At 32.1% G+C, this 14,563-nt stretch overlaps 1 protein-coding gene across 3 annotated transcripts in view; it reads right to left on the bottom strand.

The window, feature by feature from the left end:
* The window catches only part of LOC143064197 (uncharacterized), a 30,601-nt gene extending 16,067 nt beyond the window's left edge, over nt 1–14,534 (bottom strand). For 2 of the 3 annotated variants that reach the window (XM_076236851.1, XM_076236849.1), the window contains exons 1-7: nt 14,481–14,534; nt 13,870–13,887; nt 10,553–10,644; nt 7,492–7,565; nt 6,916–7,013; nt 4,946–5,107; nt 4,301–4,403 (exon numbers count right to left, since the gene is read on the bottom strand). In XM_076236851.1, the coding sequence (XP_076092966.1) occupies nt 4,301–4,403; nt 4,946–5,107; nt 6,916–7,013; nt 7,492–7,565; nt 10,553–10,642 (527 nt within the window). In that variant the 5' untranslated portion in view covers nt 10,643–10,644; nt 13,870–13,887; nt 14,481–14,534. Of the gene's footprint in view, nt 1–4,300; nt 4,404–4,945; nt 5,108–6,915; nt 7,014–7,491; nt 7,566–10,552; nt 10,645–13,858; nt 13,888–14,480 lie in introns of those variants that run through there. The other variant, XM_076236850.1, reaches the window with a different exon arrangement.
* Nucleotides 14,535–14,563: the final 29 nt, after the last annotated feature.

Below are 14,563 nucleotides of genomic sequence, written 5' to 3'. Positions count from 1 at the left end.
GTTTAATTTGGGACCCCGATTTGGACCAACTTGAAAACTGGACCAATAATCAAAAATCTAAGTACATTTTATTCAGTATATCAAAGAACCCATAGGATTCAATTTTTGTTAAAATCAAACTAAGTTTAATTTTGGACCCTTTGGACCTTAATGTAGACCAATTTGAAAACGGGACCAAAACTTAAGAATCTACATACACAATTAGATTCGGCATATCAAAGAACCCCAAATATTCAATTTTTGATGAAATCAAACAAAGTTCAATTTTGGACCCTTTGGGCCCCTTATTCCTAAACTGTTGGGACCAAAACTCCCAAAATCAAACCCAACCTTCCTTTTATGGTCATAAACCTTGTGTTGAAATTTCATAGATTTCTATTTACTTATACTAAAGTTATGATGCGAAAACCAAGAATAATGCTTATTTGGGCCCCTTTTTGGCCCCTAATTCCTAAACTGTTGGGACCTCAACTCCCAAAATCAATCCCAACCTTCCTTTTGTGGTCATAAACCTTGTATTTACATTTCATTGATTTCTATTTACTTATACTAAAGTTATTGTGCGAAAACCAAGAATAATGCTTATTTGGGCCCTTTTTTGGCCCCTATTTCCTAAACTGTTGAAACCAAACATCCCAAAATCAATCCCAACCTTCCTTTTGTGGTCATAAACCTTGTTCCAAATTTCATAGATTTCTATTTACTTAAACTAAAGTTATAGTGCGAAAACCAAGAAAATGCTTATTTGGGCCCTTTTTGGCCCCTAATTCCTAAAATATTGGGACCAAAACTCCCAAAATCAATCCCAACCTTCCTTTTGTGGTCATGAACCTTGTGTTAAAATTTCATAGATTTCTATTCACTTTTACTAAAGTTAGAGTGCGAAAACTAAAAGTATTCGGACAACAACGACGCTGACGACGAAGCCAACATCATACCAATATACGACCAAAAAATTTTCAATTTTTGTGGTCGTATAAAAACAGCAAAATTTCCTTAAAATTACCAATTCAGGGGCAGCAACCTAACAACAGTTGTCCGATTCATCTGAAAATTTCAGGGCTGATAGATCTTGACCTGATAAACAATTTTACCCCACATCAGATTTGCTCTAAATGCTTTGGTTTTTGAGTTATAAGCCAACAAGAATGTGTCCTCAGTACACAAATGCCCCACTCGCACTATCATTTTCTATGTTCAATGGACCGTGAAATTGGGGTAAAATCTCTAATTTGGCATTAAAATTAGAAAGATCATATCATAGGGAACATGTGTACCAAGTTTGAAGTCGATTGGACTTCAACTTCATCAAAAACTACCTCGACCAAAAACTTTAACCTGAAGCGGGACAGACGGACAAACGGACAAACGGACGAACGAACAGACTATCGTAGGTGGTGCATAAAAACTGCATTTTACCCCTATGTTCTATTTTTAGCCATGGTGGCCATCTTTGTTGGTTGGCCGAGTTACCGGACACATTTTTAAAACTAGATACCCCAATGAGGATTGTGGCCAAGTTTGGTTAAATTTGGCCCAGTAGTTTCAGAGGAGAAGATTTTTGTAAAAGTTAAACGGATAGTAGCTAAGATTTTCATTAAAATTACTTTTTTAATCTATATGCCGGATTTTGTACAAAAAGTAAAATAATTATGATTAAAACAATAACTGGTTACGTTCCATTAAGCATTTAGAAGCTTTTTAACGTTTAACACCTACATTTATTTATTGTCTATAGATAATAATTCGATGTTAAGCCCAACCCTTATTCATATGACCTTTACTCTTCAGTTCCCAATGCGCAATCGCACATTGTGCCTCGAAGGGAAAATGTCGAACAGGGGAATGTTATCGCGGAAATGGTACGCGAATTTACAGTTTCAGCGAGAAAAGAAAAAAAAAAGAGGTGCAGACAAGTAATTGTAAATCAAAAATACTGAAAAGCGTCGATGAGATCGGTCAATAAAATCACTCAAAACACCTGCGACTCAGGCAAAGTCAAACAGAAGTAGCCGACGGTTTGCGTAATGTTTACATTTCTTAAATTTTCCAGATCACATGAAAAAAAATCTCAACGTGTTCATAATTGTCAAAAATATGTTTATAAATTTAGGGGCAGTAATCTCCCACCTTAGAAGAAATTAGAAATCAACTTCCTAAACTTTAGTATTATTCTTCAAGTGTATCCTTCATGGAGGCCCCGATTTAACACACAAACACGTGTATACATTATCGGGAAGGTTTGGTCATACAAATGTAATAACAAGTGTATAATATCGCCATTTTTCGAGAATCTTGGGTTGGAATAATATGCCGGTATTTATTATATTTTTTATTTACATAATTTGATAAATGGTGTCAAATATGTACGTTTAATAAAGAGTAATTATCAAATATGTAAGAAAACAAAAAGCACGTGTTCGTATCTATATATATCTTGGTTAGCTCACTCGCTATGTCGGCAAAGTTCGGGAAGTAAACCCGATGCATAATTAATGAGGTGAATAGGCACACAACACGATATGAATTATCAATTATTTAACACTTCTGTAGTTTATTAAAACATTTTAGCGATCTTATTGCTTATATTTAGTACATATCTTTGATTTTAGCAGCTTTAAAACTTGTTCATAATTTTGTCAAAATCGTAGCTACTATCCCTTTAACAACGACGACAGACGACGGACGCAAAGTGATGGGAAAAGCTCACTTGGCCCTTTGGGCCAGGTGAGCTAAAAATTGAAAACTACTACCACCCCCCTTTTTTTGCAATTAGTCCAAAACCTGACATTCCTTTAAACATTATTTACAAGTAGTGTAAGGGAGGTATATCGGAACATACCCAACATTGTATGTGAAATTTTTTGAATTACCTCCCTTACACTGCTTTTAAATTGTCTTAATTGTCCATTGACCAGAAAAACCTATTTTTTTCCCCCTTTTTTTGCCCCTAATTCTAAAACATTTTGAGCCATAATCCCCAAAGTCAATACTAACCATCACTTCATGGTATGGAAACTTGTGGTATAATTTCAGAGAGATTCATACACTTTAACACAAGATATTGTTTGAAAACTGCAAAAACGCTCATTTTGGGCCCCCTTTTTGGACCCCAATTATTGGGACCACAACATCAAAAATTAATCCCAACCTTCCTTTAGTGGTATTGAACCTTTTTGGTAAAAATTTTATAGAGATCCATTCATTAAAACTAAAGATATTGTCTGGAAATTAAATGCGTCTTCGGACGACAACAACATGATACCATTATATGACGCCAAAAAAATTTTTGCGGTCGTATAAAAATGTATGCAATGCGCATGAATGGCGTTATTCATGTTTTTTAATTTTTGGTTAATTTAAAGAGCCAAAAAAGCTTCTCCTTTATTGATGAAAAGAAATACATATAATTATATCAAATGTTTTTATCTTATTTTACCTGATTCAGTGCTTTGAAAAAGTCTATAAAAAATTTCAGTAATGAAAATAAACAACTGCACTATAAGCGCATGATACGCCCGTTTCAAAAACTGGAAAAATCATCCTTTTTTAAGTATAAAAATTCATAACTGGAAAATGTAAAATCTGAAATCTATAAAAATTAAAAGGTGGCTTAAGTCAACAGATATAAACAATTCACCAAAGTTTCATAAAATTTTATGAAAATGTTTATGAGTGATTGTCCGAAAACTGGAAAATCCCCCCTTTTTTTAGCATAAAAATTCATAATACGGAAACGTAAATTCTGAAATTTATAAAAATCGAAAGGGAGCATACATCAATAGATATAAAGAATTCACCACAGTTTCATTTAAGTTGATGGAAGCATTTTTGAGTATTGTCTGAAAACTGGAAAATCCCCCTTTTTTCAAGGATAAAACTTCATAACACTGAAACGAAAAATCAAAAATTTATAAAAATCGAAAGGGAGCTTACGTCAATAGATATAAACAATTCAACAAAGTTTCATAAAAGTTGCTGGAAGCCTTTTTTAGTAATTGTCCGAAGTGTGGACGACAGACAGACAGGCGGGAAGACAGACAGATGGACGGACAATGGTATACAATATTACATCTTGTCTTAGACAGGCCTATAAAAATTAAGATATTTATGTAAACTAATATTGCTATAACTTTCTTACTTGCCTATGATTATCTTCAAACAAAATTTGAACAAATTCTAGACTCAGTCTTGACTCAGGGCAAATATCAAAGCCACAAAAATGATAGTACAAATAGTTTATTGTATCATTTTTCCCCCAGTTAAAGATTTCTCTCATCAAGAATATACAAATGCATACCTAAATAAAACCTGGCTGGTTGTATCTGTTATCTGTAATTTCTGTAGCTTTCCGAGATAAAATAAAGCTTTCTGTGGTCGTTTTGCTTGCAAATAACAGTCAACTAAAGAAACATAAAATATGAATAACAGTCACCTTTAAAACATAAAAGAATGTGTATTAAACTGTTCAGACATTAAAATTAATGTTTCAGATGCTTTATCCTGGCCAGATCAACAAAGAATTCGAAAACGGCAAAGGTTTATTTTTTTTAGTTTTAAACATGCATTTATTTATAGGAAGTTTCAATTTTTTTATCTTTTTTTTCACATCAAAGTAAAAGACAGATATGTATGAATAACAGAATAAGTAATTTGTCATGAACACATTAGAAACTAAATTGTGATTTTGGAACTTCTTTAGCTTCAACATTTAAGAATAATTTCTATTTTCAGTATGATATTGTTAATTTTTGGAAATGTGCTACTCTTAATCCTGAAAAAAATGTGAGAACTGGCACAAATCTGATGGAAAACAAAAGCAGGACTTTTCAACTAAAATTGGGGATAGCAGGGAAAACATTAAGCACAATATATCTTGTGTTATTTCAGCTTTTGGTTCATAAAAAGACTTGTTCTATAATAATGTTTTCTCAACACAATTTACCTAGTCCTGTGAAAGCTGCACTGCATTTGGGGTCAATGTCAAGAACCTCTTCATATAACAATATAGCAGTTCTTGCTCTGTGTTTTTCCATCAGATTTTTAGCCTTTAAGATATAATCCTTGATGATATCTGTGGATTTCTTTACCTGCTGGCATCTCTGATCTACAATAAATGTGAAATTTTTAATCATCTATAAAATTTTCGGTATCAAAGAAAAGCCAGTTTGTTAATAATTTTCTATTAAACAACATTAATGGTACATACATATCATATACTTCTGTTAGAAAGATAAGATTAAATTACCATATAAGTATGATGTCAAACACAATAAAACTAGAGGCTCTCAAGAGCCTGTGTCGCTCACCTGTTACTGTATTTACTGATGTGGGCCATCTTGGTTGGCAGGCAGGGTCATTAGACACTTTTTTAAAATAGATACCCTAGTAATGATTGTGGCCAAGTTTGGTTAAATTTGGCCCATAGTTTTAGAAAAGAAGATTTTTGTACAAGTTACAAAAATGACGAAAAGTTGTTCAATATTGACTATAAAGGACAATAACTCCTTAAGGAGTTCTCTTACAATTTTGGTCATGTTGACTTATTTGTAGATCTTACTTTGCTGAACATTATTGCTGTTTACAGTTTATCTCTATCTATAATAGTATTCAAGATAATAACCAAAAACTGCAAAATTTCCTTAAAATTACCAATTCAGGGGCAGCAACCCCACAACCAGTTGTCCGATCCATCTGAAAATTTCAGGGCAGATAGATCTTGACCTGATCAACAATTAAATTCTGTTAGATTTGCTCTAAATGCTTTGGTTTTTGAGTTATAAGCCAAAAACTGCATTTTACCCCTATGTTCTATTTTTAGCCGTGGCGGCCATCTTGGTTGGATGGCCAGGTCATCGGACACATTTTTTTAACTAGATACCCCAAAGAAGATTTTTGCCAAGTTTGGTTGAATTTGGCCATGTAGTTTCAGAGGAGAAGATTTTTGTAAAAGATTACTAAGATTTATGAAAAATGGTTAAAAATTTACTATAAAGGGCAATAACTCCTAAAGGGGTCAACTGACCATTTCAGTCATGTTGACTTATTTGTAAATCTTACTTTGCTGAACATTATTGCTGTTTACAGTTTATCTCTATCTAAAATAATATTCAAGACAATAACCAAAAACAGCAAAATTTCCTTAAAATTACCAATTCAGGGGCAGCAACCCAACAACGGGTTGTCCGATTCATCTGAAAATTTCAGGGTAGATAGATCTTGAGCTGATAAAAAATTTTACCCACATCAGATTTGCTCTAAATGCTTTGGTTTTTGAGTTATAAGCCAAAAACTGCATTTTACCCCTACGTTCTATTTTTAGCCATGGTGGCCATCTTGGTTGGTTGGCCGGGTCACCGGACACATTTTTTAAACTACATACCCCAATGATGATTGTGGCCAAGTTTGGTTTAATTTGGCCCAGTAGTTTCAGAGAAGATTTTTGTAAAAGTTAACGACGACGGACGACAGGCGGCGGACGCAAAGTGATGGGAAAAGCTCACTTGGCCCTTTGGGCCAGGTGAGCTAAAAATCAGTTACTTCAACAGTTTGATGTACAATTATTATACACTGATTAATTGTATTTTACTTGATAGGTGTAAACCTATACATCCGATATAGACAACATTAGAATTTCCAGTGCCGATTATTTGAAATTGAATTGAAGACAAAAATATATATGTTAATTTTTTACCCATAACATGATAACCTGTGAAGTTTCATAACAATCTTTTCTATGTACAAGTCAGACCACTAAGTGTAATACTAACAAGTTTCTTATTTAAGACAAATGATGCATGGATAATATAATATAAATATTGTAATAAGAACAGAGTAAAGGATACAGAAACATACCATAAATTAATCAAAACATTATTTCAAGCTACATGTATTCATGATTTTTTACATACAAACCTTCATTAGAAGTTTTCAAGACTTTCAAGAGAACATCCACATCGTCCATATTTTTTATTTTCTTAGTCACAGCATCGTCATTGGATAATATTTTCCCTCTGTAAATACACATCTAATGAACCATTAATCAGAAAATTTCTTGTGTATTATTAATTTTTTACCTAGCATCCTTGATTTTACTTGAAGTTATTAGTTAATTAATTGTTGTACCCTTGTCTTTTTATCATCCATTTCATTCCAATTCATTTTTTCACTATATATATCTTCATAGATCTATCTCTTTTAACAATGTTATTTTATGAATTACTCTTATAGTTTTTTTTATCAAACAATGAATAATATGCTTGATAAGTAGACATAAATATAGAAGAATACTGTTAAGATAAATATAAACATATACATTTTATGAGCAGGCTACAAAATCTCTAGAATTAAGCCCAGCAGTTTATCGTACTGTATTGACATGATTGAGCTGTGTATACATGTAGTATGCATTTTTGAATAATATGAATCCCTTCAAACATTGATACTTTTACAGAGCAAGTGTGCCCATAATACATTCCATGATATACAGACCTTATTTTAAAGACTAGCTGCATCTTTTCATTCATAATATTGTAAATCTTTTTCTTTAAACTTTCAGTAACAATCTAAAACAAAAATGGAAGACAGTTCTTCTAAGTATTACTGTAAAACTAATCATTATCAAGAAGAGATGTAAGCTACAAATCAGTTAAGATACCTCTGCTCTAAGTTTTCAGTGATCAGGAATTTGAAAAGAACATTAAAATGCATTACCAGTACATGTTAACTAAAGCATGTTCACATAATTCCTGGTGTTTATAAACAAAAGCATTCATTAAATAGGAAGTTGAAGAGAGTTGAATCTGAAAACATCTTGCATGGTGAGTAGCAAATATCAGAAACTCTTATTGAAATTATCTAGAAAACTGCAACAAACATTTCCTTATATCTAATTTGATACATGGCCATTTTGTTTTGAATATATGTTTAAGACCGAATGAGTATTTGGAGCGTACGTGTACGGTCTGGACTGTAATTAGCGTACTTTTTCAAAATGCTCATACGGTCGGAACGTACACGGTCCAAATACTCAAGTCATATGGTCTGGAACATATCTATATATAAAAGTTTCAGTAAACAGAGAGTTGACGAGCAAGGATTCTGAAACTGTGCCACACTAAGGCATGCTTAAATGAAGCCATATAATAAATTTTAGGCAGAGAATTGTACCCTGTTTGTTATTGATACATACTAATGTATTAGTATTAAACATTCACAGAAACAACCAGATGCTCCGCAGGGCGCAGCTTTATACAACCGCATAGGTTGAACCCTGAACGGTTGGGGCAAGTATGGACACAACATTCAAGCTGGATTCAGCTCTAAATTTGGATTGTGATTAAATAGTTGATACAGCATAGGTTTTGGACACAGAATGAATGTGGTCTAATGAACTTAAAATAATTTTTTTGTCTTTGAGCAATCACTATGCTGTTGAATATTAATCCTCTCAAAAAAATGTTTGAAGAAATTTTCTTTTTATTTATGAAATCTGAAATGAGAAAAATTAACCCCCCCCCCCCCCCCCACCATTTTTTTTTTCACATCCCCCTTTCCCTTTTTTCAAAACTGATCTCAATTCAAATTTCTAATGGAGTTTGCAACAATAACTACTCATTTAAATACATCATAAAATATTAAAATGTAACAAAAAGTGCTTGTTATCACTGAATGGTAAAGAGTGTTTTAATTTATCAGTTGGTAGTAAAAGTGAATATACATTGTGCATTGTATAAAACAATGATTTAAGTTGATTCAACTACTATTCTGGACAAAGAAAGATAACTCCAATCAATTGAAAATTTCTTGCTATTGCACAATATTGTGCAATTAGATATTTCTTGCTATTGCGCAATACTGTGCAATTGAAAATATTTGCTATTGCACAATACTGTGCAATTGAAGATTTCTTGCTATTGCACAATACTGTGCAATTGAACATTTTTTGCTATTGCACAATACTGTGCAATTGAAGATTTCTTGCTATTGGTGCTGAATACTGTGCAATTGAAAATTTCTTGCTATTGCACAATACTTAATATAATAATTTTGGATCCTGATTTGAACCAACTTGAAAACTGAGCCCATAATCAAAAATCTAAGTACATGATTAAATTCAGCATATCAAAAAAGCCAAAGAATTCAATTTTTATTAAAATCAAACTTAGTTTAATTTTGGACCCTTTGGTATTTAATGTAGACCAATTTGAAAACGGGACTAAAAATTAAGAATCTACATACACAGTTAGATTTGGCATATCAAAGAACCCCAATTATTAAATTTTTGATGAAATCAAACAAAGTTTAATTTTGGACCCCGATTTGGACCAACTTGAAAACTGGGCCAATAATCAAAAATCTAAGTACATTTTTAGATTCAGCATACATGTATCAAAGAACCCCAAGGATTCAATTTTTGTTAAAATCAAACTAAGTTTAATTTTGGACCCTTTGGACCTTAATGTAGACCAATTGGAAAACGGGACCAAAAATTAAGAATCTACATACACAGTTAGATCCGGCATATCCAAGAACCCCAATTATTCAATTTTTGATGAAATCAAACAAAGTTCAATTTTAGACCCTTTGGGCCCCTTATTCCTAAAAACCTGTTGGGACCAAAACTCCCAAAATCAAACCCAACCTTCCTTTTATGGTCATAAACCTTGTGTTTAAATTTCAAAGATTTCTATTTACTTATACTAAAGTTATGGTGCGAAAACCAAGAATAATGCTTACTTGGGCCCCTTTTTGGCCCCTAATTCCTAAACTGTTCAGACCTCAACTCCCAAAATCAATCCCAACCTTCCTTTTGTGGTCATAAACCTTGTGTTTAAATCTTATTGATTTCTATTTACTTATACTAAAGTTATTGTGCGAAAACCAAGAATAATGCTTATTTGGGCCCTTTTTTGGCCCCTAATTCCTAAACTGTTTGAACTAAAACTCCCAAAATCAATCCCAACCTTCCTTTTGTGGTCATAAACCTTGTGTCAAATTTCATAGATTTCTATTTACTTAAACTAAAGTTATAGTGCGAAAACCAAGAAAATGCTTATTTGGGCCCTTTTTGGCCCCTAATTCCTAAAATTTTGGGACCAAAACTCCCAAAATCAATCCCAACCTTCCTTTTGTGGTTATAAACCTTGTGTTAAAATTTCATAGATTTCTATTCACTTTTACTAAAGTTAGAGTGCGAAAACTAAAAGTATTCGGACGACGACGACGCCAACGTGATAGCAATATACGACGAAAAATTAAAATTTTTGCGGTCGTATAAAAACTTACAGAAAAATGTAGGACTTCTCAACCACCTGACATAATTTGATTGACTGATTACTATATATCCCTTAAAATATAAATTTGGTTTTCTTTAATTTTATATATATATATGTTTAAAACATAAAACCTTGACTTTTGTTCCTAAACCATGGTAAATGTCAAAGTGTCAATATCAATTAATCAATAAGAATTCCTTATAAATTTCTTATTCCCTCTAACATGTCTTATGTTAGAAACCGTTAAAAATAATATATTCCTGTTATCTCTTTACCTCTGATAAATCACTTATTGTTCCAGTTGGTTTGTCCCATTTAATAACAAGCGTAATTTCTGGATCTTCACTGTGCACATAAAACTTCATATCTGAAAAATATACAAAATACTATGGTGAACCCTAATATTTATCAACTATTGCTATAGGAATATCTGAGAAGGGGTTGTTTCAACTCTTTTAAAATAATCATGTAATGAAGGACCATCTTGACCTTGTTTTACGGTATTAATGATTCTTTTATTGTTGGAGACCCTCCAGCAACTATCAAGATGAAGAACAGGAATAATAACTTTGACCATTGATCATTTGTATGTTTTCTATGCATTGACTTTGTGTGAGATTATGTCCTGTGCACGTTTAATTTACTCCAAATCTCTTTATTTTCTGTTAAAGGGTCTGTACACGACTTACAAAACGTAATGCAAGTTTAACCCTTCAGTGCAAAAGGTCATATGGCAATATATTGATGTTTTTTTTTATAGATTATTTGATACCGGTGGTCTTATTCTAATCTAAACCATGTCAGCTATCTAGTTTAACCACACAAAAAAGAGCCAGTTTTGTATTCTTTGATATCGAGTTCAATTCTCCATGCAGAAACGACAATTTTTTTCTGTGTCCAGTAGCATTGTATATTCTAAAATAAATTCGCGCACAATGTCTGGACATCGGTGGACATGCAACATTGCTCTTTCAAAATTTCAATTTGGGAGCCTCCATGGGGGAAATCCCCCGCAAATAGTGACAGTTGGCAGGTACAAATGTATGTAAGTACAATCCATGGACCATCAACTCTGAAAACTGATTACAATCATGACAACTTAATGAAAATTTATATCCTATTTCAGCTGTTATATCCCAAATTTGTATGACCAGTTATGACGGAAGGAATGCCCTTTACTATCAGGCGTCAAACGGTCATTTTTCGACTTCCATAAACGTCAAATTGGTTAAAATTTTACAATGATTTGCCAAAATATCCTTTTCAGGAACTTTCACAGGTCTCATATGATGAGTGCTACCGTTTCTTTTTGGGGAAAAAAAACGTTATTCGTCGAATTTAGTAGATTATTTTGATCGTCTAAAAGAAAAAGACAGTGACAGTGTACACTTTAGCATCATGTAACAAAATTACAGATAGTATCATTTAGGAAAAATTTTTACCCTTGTCTGTGAAGAAAATACCCAAATAATTTACGACTTTCATATATGACCCTTTAGACATTGCCACATTGGCAAATTTGCCATGATGATGTTTGTTGGCATAATTAATTTGCCATTGCCATTGGGTTACACTAAAGACCTGAAAGTGGACCTGAAAAGACCTGAAAAGACCTGAAAAGACCTGAAAATATACGACTAAAATTATTCAAATTGCAATAGCTTTTTTATTATTGGATGGAATTTCTTCAAGTTAGAATTTTATTAATTGTAAATATTCATATTTCATTAAAATTTAAATGTTTTAAATTAAAAACAATTTTTTGATGCCAAAAGTTGGACCTGAACGGAGAAATGAAAAGACCTGAAGGGACCTGAAAATCTATGTCGGACTAATTCTAACTACTATAACTTTTTTCATATTCAATGGATATCTTTCAACTTTAGATTTTGTGAAACTAAAAGTTAGTTATAATGATAAAATTAAAAAAAAATATATGAAAAATATTGTTGGGGTGTCAAAACTCGGACCTGAACGGAAAATAAAAAATCTGAATGAGCCTAAAATTCCACATTTTTTTAAAACGAAAATAATAAACATAGACGAAAAATATGGTTGATAACTTTTCATGTTCGATGTCATTTGGTCTCTTGTAGAGACCTGTCTCATTGGTATCATACCACATCTTTCTACTTTTTTACGGAAAATACTAATATGATACGCAAAACTGATACAAGTAAAAAAAACCCGGAAAATACCAAAAAATAATAAAAACTCGGATGTCAAAACTTATAAGTCAAAGAGACTTAATATACCATAGAAATAAATAATTCAGAAAAAGGTTTTGTGTCTGTAAACTACGATAACCCCGTCACAAATGTTTCAAAAAGTGTGGTGTCCCAAGTCAGGAACCTGCACTTGGTGACCGTGTGCACAATGTTTAGTTCGTGTAACAAGATATAGTGATAATCCAATTAAAAGATTAAAGTGAAATGTTTATTAGACTAATGATCCAATTATCAGCGAATATCAATACAAGGTGTGAATTACAACCGGCACACGTTCATGTAATTAAAACATTCCAATCGACGAACTCTTTAAATTACATATGGTTTATGGGGAAGCAATACTAATACTTTCATTTTATAAATAAAACAGTTTACGACCTGCTTTAATATATATTAATGTAGTTTAAGCAAGTTGTATTAGTTTGGATAATTTCAACGGACAATATTCCTTTTTTTTCTTTAGGTTCAGGATTCATCAATAACAAAATAACAATGTACTTTGTTTTCAAATATGTTCCTGTATAAATATAAAGTCATTCGTTCTCTTCATTAGACTTTTGTCTAAAATAGAAACAAATAGGAAAACAATGTTTTGCGAGTTTAAATACAACTACCCCTATAATCCATTCATGTCTTTTATTTCACCGACAAGGTCCGAATTGAACGGTAACTCAACCATTATAAATGTAGTTTCGATGAAATCCTTTATAATTTCAATGATATATTATACCTTTCCTATAACAAAATTCATATTTCAAGGAGAATGATTGAAAACAGTTAAAGATATTGAATAAATCTGACCGCAGTCTTTTCGTCTTTTCAAGCAAATTTATGCCATTTTGGTTACTTAATTTTCCGTTCAGTTTCGAGTTTTTATACCGAAATGGTATTTTTCATATATATTTTTTTTTAATTTTATCATTATAAATAACTTTTAGTTTCACAAAATCTAAAGTTGAAAGATATCCATTGAATATGAAAAAAGTTATTGTAGTTAGAATTAGTCCGACATAGATTTTCAGGTCCCTTCAGGTCTTTTCATTTCTCCGTTCAGGTCCAACTTTTGGCATCAAAAAATTGTTTTTAATTTAAAACATTTAAATTTTAATGAATTATGAATATTTACATTTAATAAAATTCCAACTTGAAGAAATTCCATCCAATAATAAAAAAGCTATTGCAATTTGAATAATTTTAGTCGTATATTTTCAGGTCTTTTCAGGTCTTTTCAAGTCCACTTTCAGGTCTTTAGTGTAACCCATTGCCATTGGGAGATATCTGCAACCTGTTCATATTCATTTGATTTCACAGATAACAACAGTTGCATGTTGAAGAGAATTAAAAGTCGTTTACTTATATTCTACCTAAGTTCTAATTATTAAGGTTCATCATAACAAATGGACAAATATGGCCGTATTTTCACCTCAAAAACTACTCTGTGTACAGACTTACCTGTGCTGTTTGGAAAGTTTTAATGCCTAGCATCCACTAGATATATAAAAGTTAAATGCATTTTGTGTTTAAGAAAGATAAAATCTTTCTTGGTTTTTGATGGGCATTTTGTTTCCTTTCTGCTGAAGGTGCAAAAATAAACAAACACCTGAATTACTTTGATACTGTCCACTCACTGACTCAGATAAACTCTTTAACTCACCTATAGTTGTGAAGATACCTGGTGTCCATGTCAATTAAGGACAGTGAAAACAATACAAACCGGTTTTTTACCTGAGGGAGTATCTCATAGTTGTACCACAACTTAGTCAATTTTCACACCTTTTGCATGAAGGAAAAAAAATGCCCATCAAAATCCAAAAGAGATTTTATCTTTCTGAAACACAAAATGCATTTAACTTTATTATATCTAGTGGATGCTAGGCATTAAAACTTTTCAAACTTTACAGGTAAGTCTGTACTCAGAGTAATTTTTGGAATGTAAATAAAGCCATATTTGTCCGTTTGTTATGATGAACCTTAAATTGAATAGGTTTTTTGAATGACTGCAGACGCTTTTTATTTTCTTTTTACCGGAAACGGAAATCATATGTTGTCATGCGTACT

The sequence above is a fragment of the Mytilus galloprovincialis genome, chromosome 2, assembly GCF_965363235.1.
Source record: "Mytilus galloprovincialis chromosome 2, xbMytGall1.hap1.1, whole genome shotgun sequence".
Taxonomy (NCBI): Eukaryota; Metazoa; Mollusca; class Bivalvia; order Mytilida; family Mytilidae; genus Mytilus; species Mytilus galloprovincialis.
The sequence above is the reverse complement of the archived record's forward strand: the minus strand, read 5'-3'. Positions and strand labels throughout refer to the sequence as shown.